Source organism: Colossoma macropomum, unplaced genomic scaffold (genome assembly GCF_904425465.1).
Source record: "Colossoma macropomum unplaced genomic scaffold, Colossoma_macropomum, whole genome shotgun sequence".
In the NCBI taxonomy this organism is placed as follows: Eukaryota; Metazoa; Chordata; class Actinopteri; order Characiformes; family Serrasalmidae; genus Colossoma; species Colossoma macropomum.
The window spans coordinates 1,290,377-1,316,534 of record NW_023495545.1 but is presented as its reverse complement, the minus strand read 5'-3'; the positions used below and the strand labels follow the sequence as shown (position 1 = coordinate 1,316,534).

Genomic DNA, 26,158 nt, shown 5'->3' with positions numbered 1-26,158 from the left:
GTATGTGGTAGAAGGATATCAGTTCACCGATCTCACAATACAACATCTACAGGCATAACATTCTGACCACCTCCTTGTTTCTATGCTCATTGTCCATTTTATCAGCTCCACTTACTATATAGGTGCACTTTGTAGTTCTACAGTTACAGACTGTAGTCCATCTGTTTCTCTGCATACTTTGTTAGCCCCCTTTTACCCTGTTCTTCAGTGCTCAGGACCCCCATGGACCCTCACAGAGCAGGTACTATTTGGGTGGTGGGTCATTCTCAGCACTGCAGTAACACTGACGTGGTGGTGGTGTGTTAGTGTGTGTTGCGCTGGTCTGAGTGGATCAGACACAGTAGTGCTGCTGGAGTTCTTAAACACCTCAGTGTCACTGCTGGACTGAGAATAGTCCACCAACCAAAAATATCCAGCCCACAGCATCCTGTGGGCAGCGTCCTGTGACCACTGATGAAGGACTAGAGGATGACCAACACAAACTGTGCAGCAGCAGATGAGCTATCGTCTCTGACTTTACATCTACAAGGTGGACCAACAAGGTAGGAGTGTCTAATAGAGTGGACAGTGAGTGGACACAGTGTTTAAAAACTCCAGCAGCACTGCTGTGTCTGATCCACTCAGACCAGCACAACACACACTAACACACCATCACCACGTCAGTGTTGCTGCAGTGCTGAGAATGATCCACCACCCAAATACCTGCTCTGGGGGGTTCACGGGGGTCCTGACCACTGAAGAACAGGGTAAAAGGGGGCTAACAAAGTATCAGAGAAACAGATGGACTACAGTCTGTAACTGTAGAACTACAAAGTGCACCTATATAGTAAGTGGAGCTGATAAAATGGACAATAAGTGTAGAAACAAGGTCATAATGTTATGCCTGATCTGTGTAAACTAAATCCACTTGAATCAGCACCACAGAGAAGTGTTACATGTATTTATGGGGTCTTGCGAATGCAGTAGAGTGAATAACGTGTGGATATTTTTGTGCACTAACTCAGCTTTTATGTGGAATACAATAAATACCTCATCAAGTATCTTTCAAATCTAAATCAGTCAAATCTAAACAGACCTGATGCCGCACATTTGTTTAGGCAAATATCTGCCAGTACTGATGTTATTCTGATATCATCCTAGGTTGAAATAAATCCCTGTTTACATTAATATGCCTGATATTAGAAATATTTCTCTAGCATAACTGTGTTTGAGGACCACTGTGTTGGGTAAAACTGTATTAATATGCAGATTATGATGGCCCTGAGATAAAGAAAGGTTGTCCAGGTTCCCCAAAAGGAGGTACCGTGAGCACCGTCATGTAACAGACCTGCAGTCTGATGACTAAGATTATCGAAACAGTGCGACACTTTCGTGAAAATGGGTCCAGAGCAGCTCTGGAGTCTGGTTCATTATCAGCGTATGACCAGGTGTGACACACACACCCACAGAAAGAGCCTGGCACCTGTTGCCACAATAGCATTAGCTTTATTCAATAACCTGTCAGCAGCTCTGTGGTCGTGACTGTGGCTTCATGCAAGCGTGAATAACAGCCAGCAAATGGCTTCTCTGACCCGGAGTGACCACAGCAAGACTTCCAGGGAAAACGGATCACCACGTTTACCGTAGAGCGCTGGAACACCAGTCGCTGAGACGCAGATCACATGATGGACGTTTGATCTTTTATTTCTACCGAAACTGTCAAGTGATAAAAACAATTATTTGCCATCACTCACATTATGTTGTCTAGTCGGGATTAGGCGCAGTTGTCTTGTGTGCGAATTTGACCTAAAAGAAAGATTTCCATTTAAAAAGAGGACAAAATGAGCTTGATCAGAATGTATTTATTGATTTATTGAATTTCATAAATTCAATACATTAGGAACACAAACTAAGCAAGATCTCGTAATTTACACTAAGCGAAATTCAACTTTCATCACCGTTGTCCAGTGAGAGCAACAGTGTCTGCATGTTTGTGTGTGTTTATATATATATACATATTTGCGCATATATATATATATATATATAGTGAGTTTAGTCTTCATATATGTAATTTATACAGTCAGTGCATATATCATATATATCATTTAAATCATATATATATGCAGTGAGTATAGATATCGTATATAACTTATACAGTCAGAGTGCATATATCATATATATCACATAAATCTTATATATTGTCAATGAGTGTAGATATCATATGTCATATAAAGCCTATGTACAGTCAGTGGTTCAGCTCCTCTGTGATTGCACCCTCTCGCTCTCGTTCATACAGCTCATGGGTTCTTTTTACAGTGGAGGATCTTGAGGGGAACTGAGGCTCCACCAAGCTGCTGCTATTGTTAGTTTGCTGCTTGTTGATTTATCCGTTTTTCATTTGTACACATTTTAGGCCGAAGGGCATCGCAAGTAACCAAACTTTTTGGTTTTGCTGTTTTAGGCCAAAAATTCAGCAAGGAACCCTCAGGGCCACTAGAGCATTCAGAGAAGGTATGATGATGTCTGTGACGGTTAACAAAAAAAGTCTTGAAAATTGGTCAGAAATTTTTTCTCTCGGTAGAAGCAGCCAAGAGAGACACGCTCTCCCATTGGCCAGGCCTTCAGGAGCTGCCCTGAAGGCCTTAACATAGTACCAGTCACGTTTTGATTGATTTACAATGGGACCAATATTGATACACGTCACTCTAGGTCTTCTGGACGTTCTGGACAACTGACTGAATACGAGCTGTAGTGTAACCAGCTTTCCAGGTAGTTGTTAGGAATGGAAAGCAGTGGGAGCAGGACTTTTTACTGAGTCACGGCGAAGCTGATACCAATACGTACGTCTTTAAATGTTCGCGGTTACTCTGATATGGACAGAAACAGTAATAGCTCAGCACTAACGTACTACTAGAGTCCCGTAGGTGTGCTAGCAGAAAATAGCATCACTGTTTTTTTTTTTTACCCCCCCGTTTTTGACACACGTTGTGACCTTTGTGGTCCGAACTGAAGTCACTACTCACGGTTGGCTGGTGTACAAAAAACTTTTATTTTGTTTTGAATGTATCTGAAGCTAATGGCTGTTCTTTCTTGCTGCATGGTTTAAAGCTTGGCTTGGCATTAGACGTTTAAGCTTAGCTTGAATGTCATTCTTAGTCACTAATGTCCTCACAAGTGTGTGTGTGTGTGTGTGTGTGTGTATAAGCTGTAGAAGTTTTAACTACAATCCACTCACAGGTAGCACTGATGGGCAGATTAACCAGCAGACATGCTAAGACTTGCCTACGGTTACAGCATCTCTCTCTCTCTCTCTCTCTCTCTCTCTCTCTCTCTCTCTCTCTCTCTCTCTCTCTGGCTGTTGTTAGGTAACTCTGGTAGCATGCGTTGTGATTTCTCGGAGTGGTTTGGCTGTGTTCTTGCATTCCTCCCTCCGTGTGTGTTTTTGATTTTTATCATTGGATCTGGACTCCGAATCACCTGAACTTTATTTTTTTTCTCTTCTGTAGTCGGAATAATAAACAGCAGTATCCACACAAACATGGACACGTGATCTGGGGATGTGCGCAGTTGGTTGTACCTGTGTTGCGTTGGCGTTTCTGTGAGAATTCATTAAGGCTTTAGCGACGTCGTCACTAATTATCAGCGAAGTCATTATCAGTAGAAGTTATTCATTTTTCAGCGTCAGAAAAGCAGAAACGCCCACTTTGTATACATAATATCAGCTGTCTGAGTGTTCAGTGTGTCACTCTTTATTCCAGCTTCCGTTCTTTTTAGGAGACTCACTTTCAGCTCCTCAAAGAATCTGCAGACACACCTCCAAAGTTCAGTCTTAGAAGCTGGTTGATCATTTTCTGAAGTAATCAAACACATTCGGTGGTGTTGAGGTCTGGACTCTGGGGTGGTCAGTCCATTGTTCTGAGACCACCAGCTTCTTTGCTTGGCTTGGGTGAAACCAAGCCGTGAACCAGCTGGTGCTGAAAGGTAAATAACTGTAATGTTTTCCCAGTTCCTGCAGTGTTTGGTGTAGAGGTGGGCAACATGATGATATTTTATCGTTATTATTATGGTAAATTATGAAACAATATGCTGTGCAGAGCATATTGGGGGTATTGCCAGTACTTCAGGAACGGTAAACAACTGCATCATTCATTACAAACAATAATAACTAATGAATAGTCCTTTATAACTACATTTACATTTATAACAAAGATATTATTGTGAGAATGGCTTCAAGTATTATTATTATTCTTATTTTTATAGTTATTATCATATTTTTTGCCATATTGCCTGGGAGTGTATGGCACACACGTATAAGCCAGATGACTTGAAGCCGAAGTTGGCTTCAGTTTGAATTTTCCATTCCACCACAAATGGTAAGGCAGTTCCATTCAGGTGCCAGATTGTCTGCTGCTCCATTTACGGTGGAACAGATAATTGGAACGAAAAGCTGCCGAATATGAAGGCAGCCTCAGCCTCGTAGAAATTCAGATGGGAAACAACAATTAGCAGCATTTTTGGCCGAACCTCCAGGGTGAGTGACAGCAGTACTGATGTAGGACGGGGGCCACAGTGTGGTAGGTTCCCCATCTCAAACATATCCACTAAATCTGGCCGTTAACGGGAGGTGGATGAGCTGTGTTTGAGCCGGATACTCTCCAAACTGTGCTGGACGCCGCCCCTCCTCTAAAACATAAACAAAAAACATTTGTCAGTAAAGTTATCAGTAATGTCACTGACCAAATAAAAACAAGCATCTCCAAAACAGCCGCTTTCCAGCTTTTGAAGGGGAATTCCACCAGTTTTTCAAATTTTCTGCATAACTCAGTGTGTGAGATGTAAACAGAGTGATTCAGAGTGGTTTGGTGTGAAATGGTTCAGATGTCTTTACAGTGGTGGTGATGGGAACCAGGGGTTGCCATGACTACAACACAAATATAGACGTTTTATTTACTATCCAGAACCACCAGTGAACCTACACGAGTCTTCTGAGTTTATATGGAATGTTGATGATGGAAAATAGTGGAAAATCTGAAATAATACGTTTTCTTTGGGGACTATTTTGCCTCACAGCGCCCTGCATGTTATGTATCCCTCCACCATGAATGGAGTTTAAAGCCAAAACCTTCTCAAAACTATCATAAAACAGTGTCTCAGTCATCAGGCAGTGAATTCATAACCATTTCATGTAGTAACTTTCTGTGAGGGAGCTTTTAGAGGTGGACGTCTGGTTCCTATCACCACCACTGTGAACAATTCTGACTCTGTAAGTTTATCTAGAACAGAGCGTTTCACAGCAAACCACTCTGAACGACTCTGTTTACATCTTAACCGCTTAATTATGTGGAATTTTTGGGAAAATCAGTGGAGTTCCCCTTAATATAAGTTAATATGAAGAGGTTTTATTCCAAGCAGTTTTGGAGCATTTCTATTGGTCCGTTCATCATGAAATTTCTAGAAGGAAGTGTAATTTGGTTTGATGCCATAATTTCATTTAAAAAAGTGGAAATGCTTAAACACACATACATTCACAGTGGCTTGTTTTTGTTTATATATTTTATTCTACTGTGTTGTTTTGAAGCAAATCAGTGTTTGTTTCCCAGGTAAATGGCTTTAGGTATGATTTTCAATAGGATACCTTTGCGCAGTGCTGTACCTGTTGCCTTGGAGTGCAGCTGATGATGATGATAAATATGATACTGCAGCTGAACTCGAACACGCCTGTAGGTGGGAGCCCCTCCTGTATCGCAGCCCTGCTGTCCTCAGGTTTAACCCATTGCATAATATAATATATGATATAATAATTATTCTCTCAGTGCCGAAGCCGCTCCTGATGATGCCGCTCTGACGACACCGGAGCTAAAAACCCTGCCCTCGGGGCCGTTCACCTCACCCTGAACCCAGCCCGGTGCTTTTTTTGGCCGAATCATGGTGAAAGGGGGGGGCAGGTGGCGGCATGCGCTGAGCGGTGTGGTGCGGTTTGCCCCGATGAGCGACCACGAAGAAATGTGGAGTTACCGAGGTGGTTTCCATGCCTCGCAAGAAGCGACTCGCTTCCACTATCTCAGCAGAAACTCAGTGTGTGATAAAGTAATGTACTGAAGTAGAACCAGGCAATATGACTGTGTTTATCATTATTGTGATAAACTACATCAAAGCATCCTTTTCTGAGCACGTCGTGAAAATCGTCCGTGCCTAAAACCTCTTTCTAACCCCATGTTTGATTACAGAGAGACCTGTTTAATTGGATTTAGTGCAGCACAGTTTGTGAAATGCTGAATTCAAGTAATTCGATTTGTAGTTCTTGGTGGTGTTTTTGAAATGTGGCCCGACTTTGTCTGTTCTGACTTGTCAGATGTCAGAAGAAATAAATATCGTGACACATCGTGTATCATAAAATTTCCCGAAGTATCATGATATGACATTTGGCCATATCTACCTCTGCACTGGTAATAAAGTACAGTATATTCCATATATGTGTCATTTGAACACGGCAGCTGTTCTCTTTACATTATGTGGAAATTTAACTCTTTAATAAAAAAAAATAAAAAAATCTCTTTACATTCATTTGCATAAAAATTTTTTTTTTTGCCTTCTCCTTAAAAGTTTCCACACTGTACAGCGATGATATAATTGTTATTCCAGCATATTTCATGTGTAGTATCCATGAATTTTTAAATATAAGTACAAAATTTTAGTATAAAAAAATATATATATGAAAGAATTTACAGCTGAAACAGTCAAAACAATACAGCAGTAAATATTACGGTACTTTCTATTTGTTTTGAGATGTACAGACAACATAAATCAACATGGCTTGTTTTCATAAAATTTAGGAAATGTCAGACAATTTGCATTTGTTTGACATTTTTTTAATTATTTAATTTTAATTACATATTTGCTACATAAGTGTAGCTCGCTGCTACAATCACAACATTGATGACCCTTACAGAAAATATTTTGCTGAAATATATTGAAAGAATGTGACAAATATAAAAGTAAATTAAATTTTTAGATGTTTTACCTCAGATTTTTTATTATTTCATTAAATTTGCATTTAGTTTACATAATATTTTTCAAAACTAATTACAAAATTGCGTAATTGCGACACCAGAAATGGTTCGCTTCGACATTCTCAGCTAAGACGCTCCTTAAAAAGTGATGTATAGTTTAAAAACTTAATTCAGTATATCCTATTTACATTTTGGAGGCGTGGACAGTGTACGATAATACTATGATAACGTGGCATTTTCATATAAGTACATAATCTGTGAAAATTGGTCAGATTCTGGGTTCGGAGCTTTTGAAGTTGAAGATACAGTGTTATTATTTAGGAGTAATAACAGAATTGTGTAATTGTGTAAAATGCTACAAACAAAACGATATATTGAAGTGATATATTGATAAATGTATAACACTAAGTTGTAGTTATATGTTGCAGTATATCGACAGTGTGTAAGTGCTGTATTATGACAAAATATATGTAATTTTGTGAACATAATTTGTCTGTTGGTTCATAAATTACATTGTATGGAAGTGTGTGTGTGTGTGTGTATATATATATATATGTATATATATGTATGTGTATGTATGTCTATATGTGTGTGTGTGTATGTACACATACATACATGTGAGTGTATATTTATATATATATATGTATATATATTATGAGTTGTATATTTTTCTATTCCTGTAAAGTTGTTGTTTTGAGTTATACGATAAATTTACATATATATATATATATATATATATATATATATATATATATACATATGTATGTATGTATGTATATATCATATATATATATAATATATATATATATATATATTTCATGTAAAGGTGGGCTGTTGGTGGGGGGGGGGGTTGAGTGTGTGGCTGCTAAGTGTGTGTGTCCGTTTTTCGTAGCGCAGCTGAAAGTCACATGAGGACAGATAATCGCGGTTACCATGGCAACCACACTCAGACTGTAGCCTTGTAGAGTGGAACGGATAGGTGAAGACTATTGAACAGTTATCATGTCATTATCATATACGACCCGACAGAAACCTGGCAGATTCGTCTGTTTGTTTGTTTGTTTGTTTGTTTGTTTAATGACTGCTCTTGCACACTGTTATTCTGTGTATTAATGTGTATATTTTTATTGTTTTATTATTTATTTATGTACTCATTATACCACGATGGTGTTTGTAAGTGGAGGTGGAGGTATTGTGTTACGTTTAATGTTATTGTACTTATTACTGCTGCTTTTAGCTTTATACTAATGTACTTAACAGACGCCTCAGCAGCTAAATCTAATATCGGATTTTTAAGTGTTGAGTGAGTCTCTCTTTACCTTTATTCCAGCTTCGCTTCTTTTCAGGAGACTCACTTTCAGTTCCTCAAAGAATCTGCAGACTCACCTCCAAAGTTCAGTCTTAGAAGCTGGTTGATCATTTTCTGAAGTAATCAAACCCATTCAGTGGTGTTGAGGTCTGGACTCTGGGGTGGTCAGTCCATCATTCAGCTTCTTTGTTTGATGTGTCCGTCTCCTTTTCTCAGTGAGGTTCTTCTTGATCAGCTACACATCCTTTCAGACCCACAGCGCTGAGTCGTCTTCTCACAGTGGAAGGATGGACAGAAACACCTGTGGATGTTTTCAGATCTGAAGCAGCTTGATTTTCTCCTCTCTCTCAGAGATGAAAGCTTTAAGTGCTGTTTATCTGATGGGGGCAGTTTTGGGGTCTAACGGGTCTTCCAGGTGGTTGTTAGGAGCCCCATGTTCTCTCTATCTTCTAATTAACTCATTTTTCATGTAAATAGTAAAGCAAAATAACAATAACTGAAATCAGAAGTTTGCCTCATTTTACTCTACATAGAATTAACAGTGTAAAGTTTCAGTTTTCACTTTCATTTCACACACTCTCTCTCTCTCTCTCTCTCTCTCTCTTTCTCTCTCTCTCTCTCTCTGTGTAAAGATATCTTTGCTCATCCTCGTCACGCTGTATAGAGATGCTATCTCTCTCTTTCTCCTTTACCTGTCCTCGTTTACTCTTTCACTTTTGAGCCCCTTTTTTCTCGTTCCGTTCTTTCACCTCTCACTTCTTCCCTGGTTGCGTTTTTGATGGCACAAACACAACAGGATGGAAACGGCTGTGTACTTTCCATTATCTGCAGATTTTATGGGTACAGTCTTTGCATAGCATGTTGCTTTAAATGCGACGTTGTATGAGTGCGAGTGAGCAGATGCACTCAGTTACATGCATGCAGTCAATTAGGCCTGTGTTGATCCTCATATTCAGAGAGCAGCATGAAAAATAACTGCTGAACGGTTAATCTGGGCATTTTTTCCACCTATTATTTGACGTAGATAAAAAGGAAAATATCCTACACTTTTTCTTGTACTTCATTTTTTTCTCTTGAGGTCCGTTTACCACATTTTGTGAGGTTTTATGCACCAAAAATAGTCATAAATCATGTTTACATGACTGTTTTCCAACCTTTCTTCATCCTTTACAGTTAAACACACTGAAACATGTAAATGAGCTCTGTTCTGGTTGGCTGAGAGTTGTTCTGGCTGTGATAAGAGACTGGAGAACTAAGGCTAAACCAAAAATAACGTTACAGACAATGGAAGTCAATAGTCACCCAAATTTTTTTGGTAAGCATCCAGCTCTTCGTTAAGGTGGCGCAGACTTGATGTGGTTCAAGACAGTCTGACTTACCGTGAACTACGATCTCGAACAAACTGCAGGCAGCCTGGTTGTCTTTGGCGTCTGGACTGAAGTTTGAATGAAATCTTATAGACCAAATCCGAATGTTTGTAAACAGTACGGTTGGCTGGACTTCTGTGTTGATAACTGGTGTGGATAGCCGGTGTGGAAGCAGCTCAGTTTTAGCACAGTTTACGTTGCATTCAAGCATAACCAACAATACATGTTCAATATCAATGAAATTGTCGTGTTCAGACTGTGACATCATTGATAAGTACATGATGGATTCGGGAGTGGAGTGGATCAGACACAGCAGTGCTGCTGGAGTTTTTAAACACTGTGTCCACTCACTGTCCACTCTATTGGACACTCCTACCTTGTCAGTCCACCTTGTAGATGTAAAGTCAGAGACGGTAGCTCATCTGCTGCTGCACAGTTTGTGTTGGTCATCCTCTAGTCCTTCATCAGTGGTCACAGGACGCTGCCCACAGGATGCTGTTGGCTGTATGTCTTTGGTTCTCAGTCCAGCAGCGGCACTCAGGTGTTCAATACCTGCTCGGTGGTGTTTGATGTGGCTTGCAGCAATAGTGGAACTCTTTTTGGTGCTATATAGAACCTTTTTCAAAAAGGTTCTGTGTAAAACCATATGTAACACATTCTCCATCAGTCTGCAGAACCCTTTCCTGATGCAAAGAACCCTTTAAAGGGTTCTTTGTGTGTTCATGGTTCTGTATAGAACCTTTTTCTTTACTAAAGAATCCTTGAAGAACCATCTTTTTAAGAGCATAGTTAGAAACAGCAGCAGCAGTCATTTTAAAGCCTGAAATTTGTCTGTACCTTTTAAAAAAGAGTTCTTCAAGGGTTCTTTAGTAAAAGGAATGGTCCTATTTAGAACCTTGAGTTCTATATAGAACCATTTCATGCTTAAACAGTTCTTTGCATGGTGAAACGGATCATCAGATTGATGGAGAATGTGTTGTACACTCTTAAAGATGGTTCTTCAAGGGATTCTTTAGTAAAAGGAATGGTTCTGTTTAGAACCATGAATTCTATGTAGAACCATTTCATGCTTAAACGGTTCTTAAGATTGATGGAGAATGTGTTGTACACTCTTAAAAAAAGATGGTTCTTCAAGGGATCTTTAGTAAAGAAAATGGTTCTATGAAGCACCACAAAGGCTCAAAAAAAACCTTTGCACAATTAAAGGGTTCTTTGCATCATAAAGGGTTCTTTAGATTGATGGAAAATCTGCTGTAAATGATTCTACCTGGAACCTTTTTCAAAAGGGTTCTATATGGCACCAAAAAGTGTTTGACTATTGTTATAAGCCAAAGAATTTTTTTTGGTACTATATAGAACCCTTTTTGCTAGGAGTGATATATGGTTCTATATAGCACCAAATAGGCTTCTGCTATTGTTCATGTCAAGCTTGTGACTACAGAAGAACCCTTTTTGGTGCTATATGGAACTTTTTAAGCATGAAATGGTTCTGTGGTTCTAAAAAGAGCCATTCCTTTTACCAAAAGAACCCCTGAAGAACCATGTTTGAGTGTTCTTGTTACCCCTGTTGGCCTCGTAGTAAAGCTGAATCGTCAGACTCGGCGGTCCAGATTGGAGAACCGTGATTTGTGGTGACCTGGGTGCTGGGTTTCCTCAGACTGACGTCACTGTGAGATTCCCCCGTGTGATTTTTGGGGGACGCCTTTCTGTAATATTTCTCAGCATATTTTCTCTCTTTTTTTTGGTTTTTCTTTCTGTTTTTTTGAACGCGAGAGCGGAGAAATTCCTGGGGAAGCCCCCGTGTGCTTTTAGCCGTCGCCCACGCGCCGCTGTGGGGGTTTGACTGCTAGCGGGAGCAGATGGCGGTGTTCATGCTCGCGGTGCGTGGGCTTCTCTGCCCACATCCACACTGGCAGTGCGGCAATAATAACAGTAATAGTGATGAGCCTCATTTCCAGTATGAGTCGGGAGTTTGAGCGCTCCCCACACCCACCGGCCCGAAGTCTGGACTTTTCCAGTACAGAGCCAAAAAATGAGGCGTGTGTTAGAGGTGTTAGAACGATGAACAGGCGGTTCTGAAACACCCTAAAAACCCGTAGAACATTAACAGTGCACTTATAATAAAAATTCTAAAGGAGGTTATAATAAAATATCTAGAGTGAGATCGTTATATTTCAAGGAGATCAAATCTTGAGAGAGAAATCTAACAAAAAGTGAAATAAATAGATAATTACTGCATTTCTTTTATTATTTACCATTAATATATACTATATATATATATATTACGCATGTGTGTGTGTTATATATATTAATTTGTGTATATATGTAATAGAACATCTAAAAGTACCTTAGTGTACACACACATATATAGAACCTGTAGTGCCACATATAAAAAATACAATACTAATAATAAATTAATATATAAATAAATAATTTTTTATTCAGTTTTTTCTCAGTGTGCTGCTCTAAATCCAGTTAAACAGGCTCACTTTGTTAATGGAACTTCTTGGTCAGTGTTTTTTTAATAAAGTAGTGCCAAAATCTGCGATATACATTGAGACATAATTTATCACGATAATGATAAAAAATTTTGTTATATTTCCACCCCAAATACATAATAAGAAGATGTAATATGCAGAGTGATTATAATACGTTTAAGCAGTTTGGATGATTTTCCTTATTTTTGATTTCAACATTTTACAGTAAAATAATGAAGCCATCAGAACTGTAAAGTAACACATACAGACTATGAAAAATGCGAGTTTGTGTTTTTTTCTAAGTTGATTCAGACATACAGGTTTAAAAAGGTGACCTAATGTACTCACAAATGCACAGCCGTGAGTAAAGATAATATTCCTGTAATATCAGTATTAAACTGTTATGTATGTTATTGTGTAATATCATTGTAATATTGCGTAATAACAGTCATGGTTATGCAGGAAGTCTGCAGGGCTTAATTTCAACCAGCTTTGCAGTTTTCTTAACTGTATTTGTTAGACCATTGCTGTGGTGTCCCAGGTGGTTGCTAAGGTGTTACAAGGCCATTGCTATGATGTCCCAGGTGGTTGCTAAGGTGTTACAAGGCCATTGCTATGATGTCCCATGTGGTTGCTAAGATGTTGCAAGGCCATTGCTGTAGTATCACAGGTGGTTGCTAAGGTGTTACAAGGCCATTGCTGTAGTATCACAGGTGGTTGCTAAGGTGCTGGTAGGCCATTGCTATGGTATCCCAGGTGGTTGCTGATGTGGGTGTGTATATAAATGTATGTGAGTGTATATGTAGTGTGTCTGAGTCTGTATAATGTCTCTGAGGGTCAGTCTGAGAGTGTCCTTTGTCACAGTTTAGATTTAATTAAACAATTTATTTTTTTTTCAATTTCCTGCCAATATCATTGTTTGAATATGCAAATATTGGGCCAAATCCCTTTTTTACTGATTTTTCTTGTGAAAAGAAGTAAAAACATTTGCTGCAGCACATTTTTAAACACATTTTCTGCAAATATTAATGCACTGTCACTTTATATTTGATGATCTTGAAAATATAGAAAAAGTATGAAGTCTTAGAACCTGATAGGCCTCAATAGACTAACCAGGACTGCTTAGACAGGTCAAGCATAGTAATTCTCAATATCCTGCTGTTTATTTTCTGTGGAAGGGAAAATATCACTGTTGTCAGAAGAAAACCTTGTGTCTCAAAAATAGTGACTTTACAGGAGAAGGAAAAACCATACTCTACTTTTAATGTAAGTCAATGGAACCAGACGTTGTTCCAGGTCATTTTGGGCCGTTTCTTTTGGTCCATTCTTCATGAAATTTACACACAATGTAAAGGACAACAGGCATTTTCAAATTATGTCAAAAATGGAGAAATTAGGTTTTCTTCAAACAGCAGCGATAAGGTCTGTGTTTGAACGAACACTGTACGAAAACTGTATGTCTGATTGGTCCCAACAGCACACGTATAGGCTCTACAGTCCGGTACAGTTTTCTGGTTCTAGCTTAAAAGCTGAGAGCTGTGAAAACAAACAAAAGCATAGAGTCATTAGTCGACTCTGAAAATAGTAGTCAGGCTTTAGTTAATGTTTACAGATAAGTGTGTCATACAGTGTAAGAAGCCACATGAATAGATCTATTTGTGTTTACTTAACATAGTTTGACACAGGCCTCATGGTCTGATGCGTGCAGTTAGCTCCATGCTAATTGGTGGGCTGTAAGTTTTTCATTGGTTGTTAGCTACATTAGCCTCGTGAAAAAACACAGAAACAGTTTCTAGACACCAAACAAGTCTTGGCTGATTGACAACATGTGATATAAGCTTAAAAACAGCAAACGTGAATTTTTTTTTTCCCGAATCTTTCTGTTAAATTACGCTAAACCTGAAAGAAGGAGGTTTGCTTTAACCTCTCTGATGCTGTGCTTGTTGGAAATTCAAGCTGAACTTCCTGTAAGTGTGTACTTAAGGCTGAGTGATCACCCAGCCCTGTTGGAGCGTCTGAGGTCGTGACATTTAGTTACAAAACTCGCCACCACATCTGTCCCGTTCTGATAAATGTGGGATGACAGGTGGGTCGCTAAGACGCTCAGAAAGCCGATTTAGAAAGGACTAGGTGACACACCGGGACACGGTAGCTAATGAGGGTCATAACGCTGGCTCTCTGCTCAGCCATAAAGGTTCCTCAGTGGTTCTTGGCTCGGCTGCATTGTTCTAGGGAAAAAATATTTTAACTGGTTTGTAACTTTACATTATGTAGAACTTTGGAAAGAAAATGTAGAAAGATTTAATCTCTGTAAAGTTTCATTTACAACAGTGATTATTCAGAGAACCACCAGCTGAAAGGTTCTTCAGGGAGCTGAAAGTGCTTCACTCCAAAAACTCTTTTTGGTTCCATCTAAAACCTTTTATTTTTAAGAGTTTAGCGCTGAAATAAATAGAAATAAACACAGATACAGGAAAAAACACATTTTTTTTATATTCAGTGAGGTTTTTTATCTTGGTTAGAAGGATATCCAAATTTGAAATTTTAAGCTTTTCTTGATTTATGTGTTGAGTTTTCAAATCCAAGAAACTATATGGGTTTTTATCATTTAGTCATGTTATAAAATTCAGTCCTTTTGGTCACATGACTACTGATTTTTAACAAAACAACAGAAAATTTGAATCTGTGAATAAAAGTATGAAAAACATATTCAAGTAAAATCAAATGGGTGCTGTTAGATGTTTGTCTGAGGTGTAACTCTACAAAATTTCATCACTTTAGATCTTTTGGTCATGTGAGGGGCCAAAGCTCAATGTTTTTGGTGGGCTGAGGGCCAGAAAGAGAAAGCATTATATAAATAAAGGAACTAGGAAGTTTTCAAATTGGGTTTTTAAGACAGTATTTCATGACATTACACTGTATTTCGACACTAAAATCTTTCAGAAATACAAGTTTGAAAGAGCAGGAAGAATTTGTTCATAGTTTACAAGAAAAATGTCATATATATTTGTATATATCATGTATACATGTTCTCTCATTGGGTGAGGGGTGGAGTTTTGACGGTAGATCTTAATTCAGGAATTTTTATTAATATTATTTTGTGCCATCCTGTTGATTCTGTCTCCTCGTGACCGTGTGGGTAACATTTACCCTCTTCTGTTTGGGTTCTTTAGGGTTCTTATTGGCTTGTTTATAATTTATTTTTCTATAGTTGTTGGACGTGAATGATATCATTTGGTGAAGGGCTGATCAGATAAACTAGGTATTGGTTGCTAATTATAAATCCTGGAAATCCTCGAGAACTTTGGAAGTGAGTAAGGTAACACACCCACACATGGAACAGTCACAGTGCTTTGTTTATTTTTTATTTGTGTTTATTTTATTGTTTGAGTTTTCCAAATATGCAAACGTTTGACCAGATCTCTAGCTGGATTACTTATTGTGTTGATTTTTGTTGTGAAAAGAAGTAAAAATACTTGTGCAGCAAATCATGTAAAAGGTTTTTTACAAACCATTTCTGGAAATATGAATGCACAGTCACTTTATATTTTATAATCTGAAAAAAATGGTAGCTATGGCTTGGACACCCAGTTGTAAAGCCTCAGAACCCATTAGGCCTTAATTGACTCGCTAGGACTGCTTAGGCAGGTTAAGCATAATAAATTCTCTGACTCTTCAAACTGTGTGTTCACGCTGAACAACCATGGGCTGCTCTAAGTAGCTGGCTGAGGATTTGAAAATGAATCTAATGTCTATGAAGCAGAAGGCAGCAAAAAGACATCAAAGTGATTCCTACTCAATTTCCACTGTCCAAAATGTCATTAAAAATGTGGAACCCTGGACATCAAGGCAAGATTTAGAAGAAAAAGAAAACTCTCAGATAAAACTGAATGTATACCGGCCAGAAAAGGCAAAGCAAAACCCCCACATGACAGCAAAGAACCTGCAGGAAGGTTCAGCTGACGCAGGAGTGATGGTGCTTCGTTCTCCTCTACAGTATTGCTTACACAAACATTATCTGCTGTCCTCAGAAGGAAACCTTACCTGTGACCTCTTCACGTAGGTCAACATCTGAAGTATGCAAAACATCCAGATAAGCCAGAGGCTTTTTGGAAACAAGTGCTGTGGATTGATGGAGTTCAAGTTTCAGGTTTGTCATTTGCACAAGATATCAGGACATTCATGCATTGAAGTGCTTGTGGTGAGACACAGGTAATCACTTTACAGCAGGGCAGCGTTATATTTATATATTGCTGTTGTCAGAACAAAACCTTGTATCTCCAAAATGGTAACTTTACAGGAGAAGTAAACAAACCTACTCTACTTCTGATGTAAGACAAGTGAACCTGACTTTTTTCATTTTGGGTCCGTTCCTTTAGTCCATTTATGACATTTTAGTCCATGACATTTACACACAATGTAAAAGATAACAGGTATTTTCAAATTATGTCAAAAACTGAAAATTGTCAAAAATGGAGATACAAGGTTTTCTTCTGACAGCAGCGATTATACTAAAACAAAGCAAGAAAACATGAAACTTGAACTTGAAACAAGTGCTGTGGACTGATGGAGTGAAAATGGACCTCTTCAGCCACAGTCACCAAAGGTAACTTTGGAGAAACAGAAGGAGCAGCATCTGATGAAAGGAACACCTTGCCAGCTGTTAAACATGGTGGCCAATCTGTTCTGCTTTGGAGTTGTGTGGCAGCCTGTGGTGTGGGTTTCCACGGGTAGATGGAGGAATGGATTCTGCAAAGTATCAACAAGTTCTGGAAGCAAATATGACACAGTCGGCCAAGAAACCGAAGCTAAAAAGAGGCTTCTACAACAGGACAGTGGTCCAAAATCCACTATGAACTACTTGGCACGCAGGAAGGCCCACAAATATCGCAGGACTAGAAGCGTTCTGCAAGGACGAGTGGGTGACAATTCCCAAAACAAGAGCTGAAAGACTCCTAGCTGGCTACAAAAAGCATTCGCAAGCTGTGGTGTCTGCCAAAGAATGTGTTACCAAGTACGGACTTAGTAGCGTCCAAACTTTCCCAACTGATAGTTAGGCCACATTCACATTACCAGGTTGTTATAAATCTGATTCTTTGCCCTAATGTGCCTCAGATCTGATGTTTTCAGAGCTGTGTGCACATCTGATCTTTTCAAATCCAACCTTAGTCACTTTCATATGTGGTCCTAGATCGGATACGTATCCGATTCGTGGCCATGTGACCTTAATGTGACGCTCAGATCGGAATTCATGTGCTTTTTTTCCACTGTGCATGCGCCATCATTCAGCGTTACCATGGCAGCAGCGCCGAACAGAAGCTAAAGCCTGTAAACGGTGGAAAAGGAGCTCATCTCACCTTTTTCTCCTTCGTCTCGCTCTAATAATGAAGCTGAGAGCTGATCAGAGTTAATCATCTTCTCAGCGAAGCTCGTTCTGCTCGTTAGTTTGTGCTGATGATGAACGTGATTCATTCACGTGACGTTACTGAGTAGGATGAGCTCATGTGGGTCATTTCAGGATGCCGGTTCGTCACATTAATGACAGATTTGAGTCACTTACGAGTGTGAACCATCGCGTCAGAGATCGGATTTGAGAAATGAGGCTTGTAATGTGAACGTAGTTTCATTTACGTTGTGTTTTTAAGTGCAGTAAGGTGAAGTAACAGTGCATTAACGTTTGCAGAAAACCTTTTTTTATGTGAACACATCACTTTTATTTTGTGGGTTTTTTGTGCTTGTTTTGTTTTGTTCTCTCCTCACTTTCCCTCGGTTAGGTAACCTGCTGTCCCGGTGAACTGAGGCTCGTGTTAGAGTTGTATCTCTCGGCCTGTGTGTGTGTGTGTGTGTTATCAGTCTTCTCTGCCAGCTGGTGATGTTTTTATAGGGCCGCTGTTAGAGTCTGCTTATTTTGGGTCCATTTGCATTTGCCAAGAACTCCGTGTACTCCAGATGAGCGCGGCGGTCAGGATTCCATTCACTTTTAGCGTAGTGTAGTGTATGTGTGTCCAGATGTTGGGCACACAGAGCAAAGTGATTACATCAGCAGCTCTGTTGGACAGGTGCCAGTGCCAATAATAGCGCAACAGAGGCTAAAAATATCACCGGAGAGCACAATGAGGCAGCACGACTGCAGATACTGCTGCCCCGTTGTATAACGGTCATCTCCAGCGTGGACGTAGGCGCACATGAACACTTGGAAAACCTGCAGTGCCACCATAAAGGTGTTGCGTTTTCCTTTGGAGGGTCTAATTTTCCCCCACACGACTCGGCACTGTGGCCTCCACGGTGTCCGTGCTCTCTGCTGTGACCAAACAAAGGGACGTATAAACGTGGGACTGTGTGGTTGGAGACTTAAGGTAACAAGTAGAGCAGCACTGATGTGTAAAGGTGGGCTTTGGAGTGGGCTGTACACCAACCGGCCACTTCATAAAGTACACCTTTTTGTTTCTACACTCATTGTCCATCTTATCAGCTCCACTGACCATATAGGAGCACTTTGTAGTTCTACTGTCACAGAATGGAGTCTGTCTGTTTCTCTGCACCCTGTTCTTCAGTGGTCAGGACCCCCACAGGACGACCACAGGGGAGGTTTTATTTGGGTGGTGGATCATTCTCAGCACGGCAGTGACACTGACATGGTGGTGCCGTGTTAGTGTGTGTTGCGCTGGTCCGAGTGGATCAGACACAGCAGTGCTGCTGGGGGGCTCAAGCAGAAAATGGAATGCAAAAGTTTGAGCATCCACAGTTAATTTGTTTTTTTTTTTTATTTCTAAGTGAAACAAAACGATCTCAACATGCAGGACCTTTTTTAATTTTACCATGTAGTTCCTGATTGTAATGTATTTAACTTATAAAAAAAACAAAAAAACAAAAGAGGACGTGGCATGGGCAAAAGTTTTGAAACTGATTACTGGTAGACGAAGAAGCCTGAAACCGATGTATATGGGCTCATCTAAACAGTTCACTCCGAAACTGAAAGGTCTGAAAAACATTGACTCTTACAAATCAAGAGAACACTCCCTAAAGATAAAAGCACTTCCTTCTTGTAAATCTTCGCTGTTTGAAATGTCATGAGGAACAGAAAAGAGAACTGTAAAAGTTGATGCAGTGTCGGTGGACCTAGAAAAATCTGTGAAAAATCTGTATGCAGACTGGACAGGCATGCAAAGCAAAACCCCCACATCACTGCTAAAGACCTACAGCAAGATTTAACTGGCATTTAAATAGTAATGGAAGGGTCATCAGAAGTTATTTTCAACTGTAGTTTCATCACAAAAAAGTATCAGCATTTGATGAAAGGAACACCTTGGTAACTGTAAAACATGCAGTTGTTTCTATTATTCTATGGGCTTGGGGGCAAGAGCGGAGGGAAATAAAAATTTGGCATGTTTCATATTTTATTGTTTTCTTTCAATATGTGAAACTGTGGGTTTTCAGCCTTTTGAATATGAATCCTGGAAGGTAATGTCCCAGAGTCAGTGAAGAAACTGAAGAAGGACTTCAGAGCTTGGATATTATAACGAGACAATGATCCAAAACATACATCAAAATCAACTTTGAAATACTCCAAGAAATGAAAGGCTAAGGTTTTTAGATCTAACCAGACATTTGTGGGTAGATCTCAAACATGACATGCATTCAAAACCAATAAACATTTCTAGAAGTTTATTTCAGGGAAAAGTGGAAAAAAATTCTTAAATCAGGAAAGGAAAGACTGGCTGCAAGAAACGTTAAACCAAAGGGAGTCTTACTGAATACTGACTAAAAGGTGCTCAAACTTATGCACATACTACATTTTTTTCCCCTCCAATATATTAAATTCAGCAGATAAATAATAATTGTGCATTATAAATTTCAGCCATAGGTCATATTCAGGTTCCATACAGAATTGATGTTGACATTTTTTCAAACAAAATGTGTAATTTTGCCCAAATTTGTGCAACTGTCTCATGTATCTTGTGTGTTTTTACCATATTATCCACCCCTTTAACCAAAACATATCCCTCCTCCTGCCTCTACAAAGATCACTGTTTGTGTGAACAAACAGACTCTTTAACACACAAACCCTCACAGGCCCTTTCTGTCTTTATCTCGCTTCAATCTCTTAATGATCTGTAGTGTATAAGGGGGGGATAAATGTGTTTTTTCCGGCTTCATCCGAACAGCTCACTTCCACCAATCCTTTATTCTCTTTCCCAGCACTTACGTAACATTTGCAGTCCTACCAGTACATAAAAACGTACATAAAGTTCTGTGCAGAAATCTTAGGCACCTAGCCGTGGAGTTTATAACTAGAGGTGGGCGATCTGGCAGAAATATAATATTGCAATACTTCATGAGATTTTCATGATACACGATATTCATTTTTTCAGACATCTGATCAGTTGGAAGAGAGTAAAAAGAGCCAGTAGTGCTACATAAAAAAAAATATCAAAAATTGAACATAGTGATTTTTATTCAGTATTTGTCATGTTGTGTTGCACTAAATCCAGTTCAATGGGACTAAATTTTCTCTCTTTATAATAAAACATTTGGTCAGCAGTTGGTCGGTTTTGTAACTGCTGACCGTATACATGGCTTATTCAGAAAAGCATAGTGTATTGACATAATATATCACGATAACGATATATATGGTCATATTGCCCGTCCCTATTTAAAACTATTCTCAACAGTGAATTTAACTTTAGAATAAATGCAAATAAATATAAAAATATGTAAAAAGAATTTCTTTTTTTAGAGCTTCATTTTTACCCAATTTTCTCCCCAGTGTTAGTCATGGACAACTCGCCCCGCTAACTAGGTCTCCTCTGATCACATGATGCTACCAAGCTGGTAGAGTGAAGGCTAACATGCTTCCCCCAAGACACGCGAATCTCCACCACATCTTTGCAAACTGCTGCTAACGCAACGTCACTGGAGTCCAACACGCTTGGAGGAGAGCGCTAGCTGCTAATTCTGTTACATTAGCTAACTAATGGCTAACATCATGCTGAGTGATGGTGGGCCGAGGGGGGACAATTTGATCTCTTGGACTCCCGGCCGTGGATGGCTGCGGTCATTTTACTGTTTAGAAAGGGAAGTTTACGGAACTGGTCAGTTGTGCAAAGCAAAACCCCCACATCACTGCCAAGGACATATTGTAAGATATGGACGGCACAGCAGTAGTGATGCAGTGACCCACTGTTCAGGGTTGTTGCACAAACATCTACATGGCAGGGTCATCAGAACTTGACCTTAACTGTGATGTCAAACCAAAAGTCAACATCTAAAGTATGCAACACAACACTTAGATAAGCCGAGGCATTTTGAAATCAGATGCTGTGGACAGTTGAAACAAAACCTGAGCTCTTTGGTGGGTAGAATCATCCGAGCCACGTAGAGACAGGATAACAACTCTGAACTCCTGGACTTCCAGTCACGGATGGCGGCAGGATGGCACAATAAGTTCTTTTGACTTATAAGCAAAAAGAAGTTAACAAAATGTCTACATGGAACAAACTTAAATATGACATTTATACACAATTTTAATCCATTTATTTTCTGAATTTAAAATATAAGGAAAAGAAATTGTAAAAATATAAAATTATAAAATTGCATTTTTAATCAGTCAAACCAGGTTCTGGATGACAACTACAGTACATACTTGTCTGGCATGAGGAGATGTTTGGAAATGGCTAAACAAACATATTGACATGCATAAAATCACTTTTGACAATCAATACTAAATATTATGCGAAATTAGTGTTTTTCTGTGCAAATGACCACTTACTGCCCAAACAAACAGCATTTTAATTGTCATTTTTTCTCAGGTACCTAAAACTGTACATATATCCTTTTAGTCGCATGCAAAAGTTTCAGCTCCCATTGGTCAGATGACTTGTTTTGTTGATTTTCCAATTGAAATTAAATAGAAACACATCATCTACAGAGAACACACTTACATATGACGTTTTCCTGCAAGTTTTAGTGCATAATTTCTATGAATATTTGAGGAAGACAAATAAAACATGACGTTATGGCATATTTTATGTGTTTCACAGGCCAGTATATGTGTTTTATTTGTTTTTTCAGTATATTAAATTATAGTAAATAAACAGTAATTGTGCGTTTAAATATGCAAGTGTATGTTCTTTGTAGAGAATTTGTAAACTTATTTCCACTTTTAAAATCAACCGTAAATACGTGTTATTCGCCCAAACTTGCGTACTACTGTGCATACATACAGTACCAGTCGAAAGTTCGGACACACCCTCTCACAGGCTTTTTCACTATTTTAAGTATTTACCGTATTTTAGTAATAACGGTGAAGATTAAACTACCTTCTATTTTACATTGTTCAAAGCAGCTTCTCTTTACTTCAGTGCAGCTGTCGAAGGTGCCAATTAGCATGAAGTATTTTACAATTAAAGAGTTTATATTTGGAATTAATCCTTTCCTTGGAATCACCTTCACTTTGTATGTAGTTTTGGGCTCAGATTTAAAGTCGCTAGCTTGTAACGTCTTATGCTGTGTTTTAAAGTCGGGCGATATGATGAGATTTTATGGTTATTGTGGTTAAATTTTGGTATCATGATCAACGATACACTTTTCTGAGCATATTGTGTGTCCGAGCACTTTACTGTTTCATTACGAGAGATATAGAGAGCATAATTGGGCTGGTTTAATTGGATTCATAGCAGTGCAGTGTGTGAAACGCTGAATGGAGATTGTTGTGCTCAGAGTTTTGAGTCTGAGTTTTGAGCATTTAGTCTCTGTCAGAATATCGTGATACGTGTTGTGCATCATGAAAAAGTACCAGGTAGGGTTGGACGATTGATCGAATTGTATTTTCGATTTTGGGTTCCAGCGATTATGAAAACGACAGTCAAGATAAAGCGATTATTGTGCCGCGTTCAGTTTCACAGCAATGTTTTGTGCTGTAAATCCAGCCTATCCCTTTTCCTTATTTATTTATGTTTTTCAGTTGAATTATATTTAAAATTGAAGGAAATCCACTGTTAAAAATATAAGTTTTCTAAAAGGTCAGTAAAATCATGATGTTTGTCAGTATTGAGAACATATCATGATCTCAATCTTGACCACGATAATTGTGATTATGATTTTTGCCATAATCGAGCAGCCCTAGTATCGGGATATTCGCCTGCCCCCACATTGGCGGTAGACGGTCAGCAGCAAACCAGATATTTCCTTATTTTTAAAAATCCGGTCAAAGCTGGTGTTGACCTTCTGCTGACCGCAGTGACTGTTTCGCCAAGAGCCCTACTTGTCCAACTTGCGCTGGCGGCTGCAGCGGTAGAATAAGCCAGATGTTATGCTGATGTTATACGCTGAATGCTTGTAGTGTCTGTTAACGTATGATGAAAAACAGAAGTTCAAACAAAATTTGCACTATTAGAAACTGTAGAATGCATTCAGAACGCTTTAAAGATCAAATAGTGGCCATTAACGAGGCGCAAGACGGTAGACCAGCATTTAAATACAGTGTAAGATTATGAAAAACAGTATTTATGAACAGTGAGGTCACCACACTGGAGAGCGTTTGTAGTTGTTTTGCTGTGTCTTTAGAGGTATGAAATGACTCTGAGTGTTGGGTGTTGAATAGTGTGGCCCTTGGCTGTGAGCTGAGGTTGGATACTGTGGTTGGGATGGGTCTGTTTGTCGGACTGTGGTACGGTCAGCCTTGATTCCAGATCCAGTGCTCGCTTTAGGTTGAGGGAGTAGTTCTACATGCTTGGTGTCAAGTTTGCATCATTTCCTGTGCACTTTGATGCACAGCTACCAAGAAATGGAACGAATGGACAAATAGACAAAAGGTTGAAGGTTCAAACAGGAATTCCATTAATTTTTCAACATTTCTACAATCAAAGAGATTCAGAGTGGTTTGGTGTGAAATGGTTCAGATGTCTTTACAGTGGTGGTGATAGGAACCAGGGGTCGCCATGACTACAACACAAATATAGACATTTTATTTACTATCCAGAACCACCAGTGAACCTACACGAGTCTTCTGAGTTTATATGGAATGTTGATGATGGAAAATAGTGGAAAATCTGAAATAGTAAGTTTTCTTTAAGGACTATTTTGCCTTGAAACTGTTTTAGGCCAGAATATTCATGGAACAGTGTCTCAGACATCAGGCAGTGAATTCATAACCATTTCATGTAGTAACTTTCTGTGAGGGAGCTTTTAGAGGTGGACGTCTGGTCCCTATCACCACCACTGTGAACCGTTCTGACTCGGTAAGTTTATCTAGAACAGTGTGTTTCACACCAAACCACTCTGAACCACTCTGTTTACGTCTTAACTGCTCAATGTGGAAATTTTGAAAAATGGGTGGAATTTCCCTTTACCATTTACTGCTGTTTTAGCTATGGATTAATGATTTTATACAGTATGGAAAAAAACAAAGATTTGAGGGGAAGAATTGATGAAATGTGAGACAGTAGAAGAGCGTATTAGAGTTGAGTGGGCGGGGCTTGTGCTATGGACACGCCCACACTCGAATAACTGCTTTTTTTCTGAAGAGCTTTCAAGTTCTAGGTGTTCTTGGGCCAATTCTGTAGATGGAAAATGGCTTTTTTTAAATGACATTAACTCTCTCCTCTCTCTCTCTCTCTCGCTCTCTCTCTCGCTCTCCCAGGTGGCGATTAAGATCGTGGACAAGACGCAGCTGGACGACGAGAACCTGAAGAAGATCTTCAGGGAGGTTCAGATAATGAAGATGTTGCGGCACCCTCACATCATTCGCCTCTACCAGGTCACGCCCCCACCCCTTATATCTCACTGCTCATTGGTCCAGCCTCCCTGTCAGTCATTTTTGGGGGGCTGATACTGACAGGCAGTAACATTATTAGCCAAACATGCCGAGCGCAGCCCTGATTTTGTGTGTGTTCATATTCCAGGTGATGGAAACAGAACGGATGATATATTTAGTAACGGAGTACGCCAGCGGTGGAGAAATCTTCGGTAAGGCTATATTTAGTAGATGTTCCTCATCCACTGACATAACAGATTTTCTCCATTGTTTTCTTCCCACAATCACCTCTTTCTTTCTTTCACTCTGCGCTCCAGCTTTAACCCTTAGAGGAGTGTAGAGTTATCGCTGTGAAGTACATATGTTACATTATCTTACGTATAAGTGCAGCTGATGGGGATCAAAGGGACAGCTGGCTAATTATTCATGCTTTTCTAAAAACATCTTTACTTTTATTTAAGAATTTCATGAACTGAATCGTTTCTTATGTAATCGTTATGAAGTTTGAGGTTCTAATCGAATTGACTCGTGGTGATTCTTCAGATTTTTTGATGCACTGAATCTTTTCCTAAAAATCAAATTGAATCAACTCATGGTGAGACTTGAAATTTCATGATTCACTGAATTGTTTCCTGAAGAATCAAATTGAGTGGGTTCATAGTAAAATTAGCACCGAATCATTTATTACAGAATCGTTTTTTGAGATTTTATGACGCATTAAATTGTTTCGCGAAGAATCAAATCAAACTGACTCATGGTGAAATTTCAGATTTCACATGACACTGAGTCAGTTCGTTAAGAGTCACATTGAATCGACTGATGTTTCAGATTTCATGGTGCACTTAATTATTTCTTAAAGAGTAAAATCAAATTGATTCGTCTCTTGGTGATATTGAAGATTTCAGGATGCACTAAATCGATCTGGTTTGATTCGTTGGGAGACAATTCAAGGCATCATGAAATCTTCAGTTTCACCAGGGGTTGAATCAATTTGATTCGATTCTTTAAGAAATGATTCAGTGCACCATGAAATCTGAAATATCGGTCGATTCAGCTCCAGTGATATTGAGGATTTCATGATGCACTGAATCACTTCCTAAAATATCAAAGCAAATTGAATTCTGGTGGTATCATGAGATTTGCACTGAATCCTTTCCCAAAGAATCAAATTGAATCGACTCAGGATACTTTAGATTTCATGATGCACTAAATCGTTTACTAAAGAATCAAATTAAATCTGTCTGTGGTGATATTTGTGATGT

At 39.1% G+C, this 26,158-nt stretch overlaps 1 protein-coding gene across 1 annotated transcript in view; it reads left to right on the top strand.

Annotated features, from left to right (window-relative positions):
• The window catches only part of sik3 (SIK family kinase 3), a 78,754-nt gene that overhangs the window by 12,553 nt on the left and 40,043 nt on the right, over positions 1-26,158 (top strand). Inside the window, exons 2-3 of the mRNA XM_036562881.1 lie at positions 24,783-24,899; positions 25,045-25,108. Coding sequence (XP_036418774.1) covers positions 24,783-24,899; positions 25,045-25,108 — 181 coding nt within the window. The remainder of the gene's footprint in view (positions 1-24,782; positions 24,900-25,044; positions 25,109-26,158) is intronic.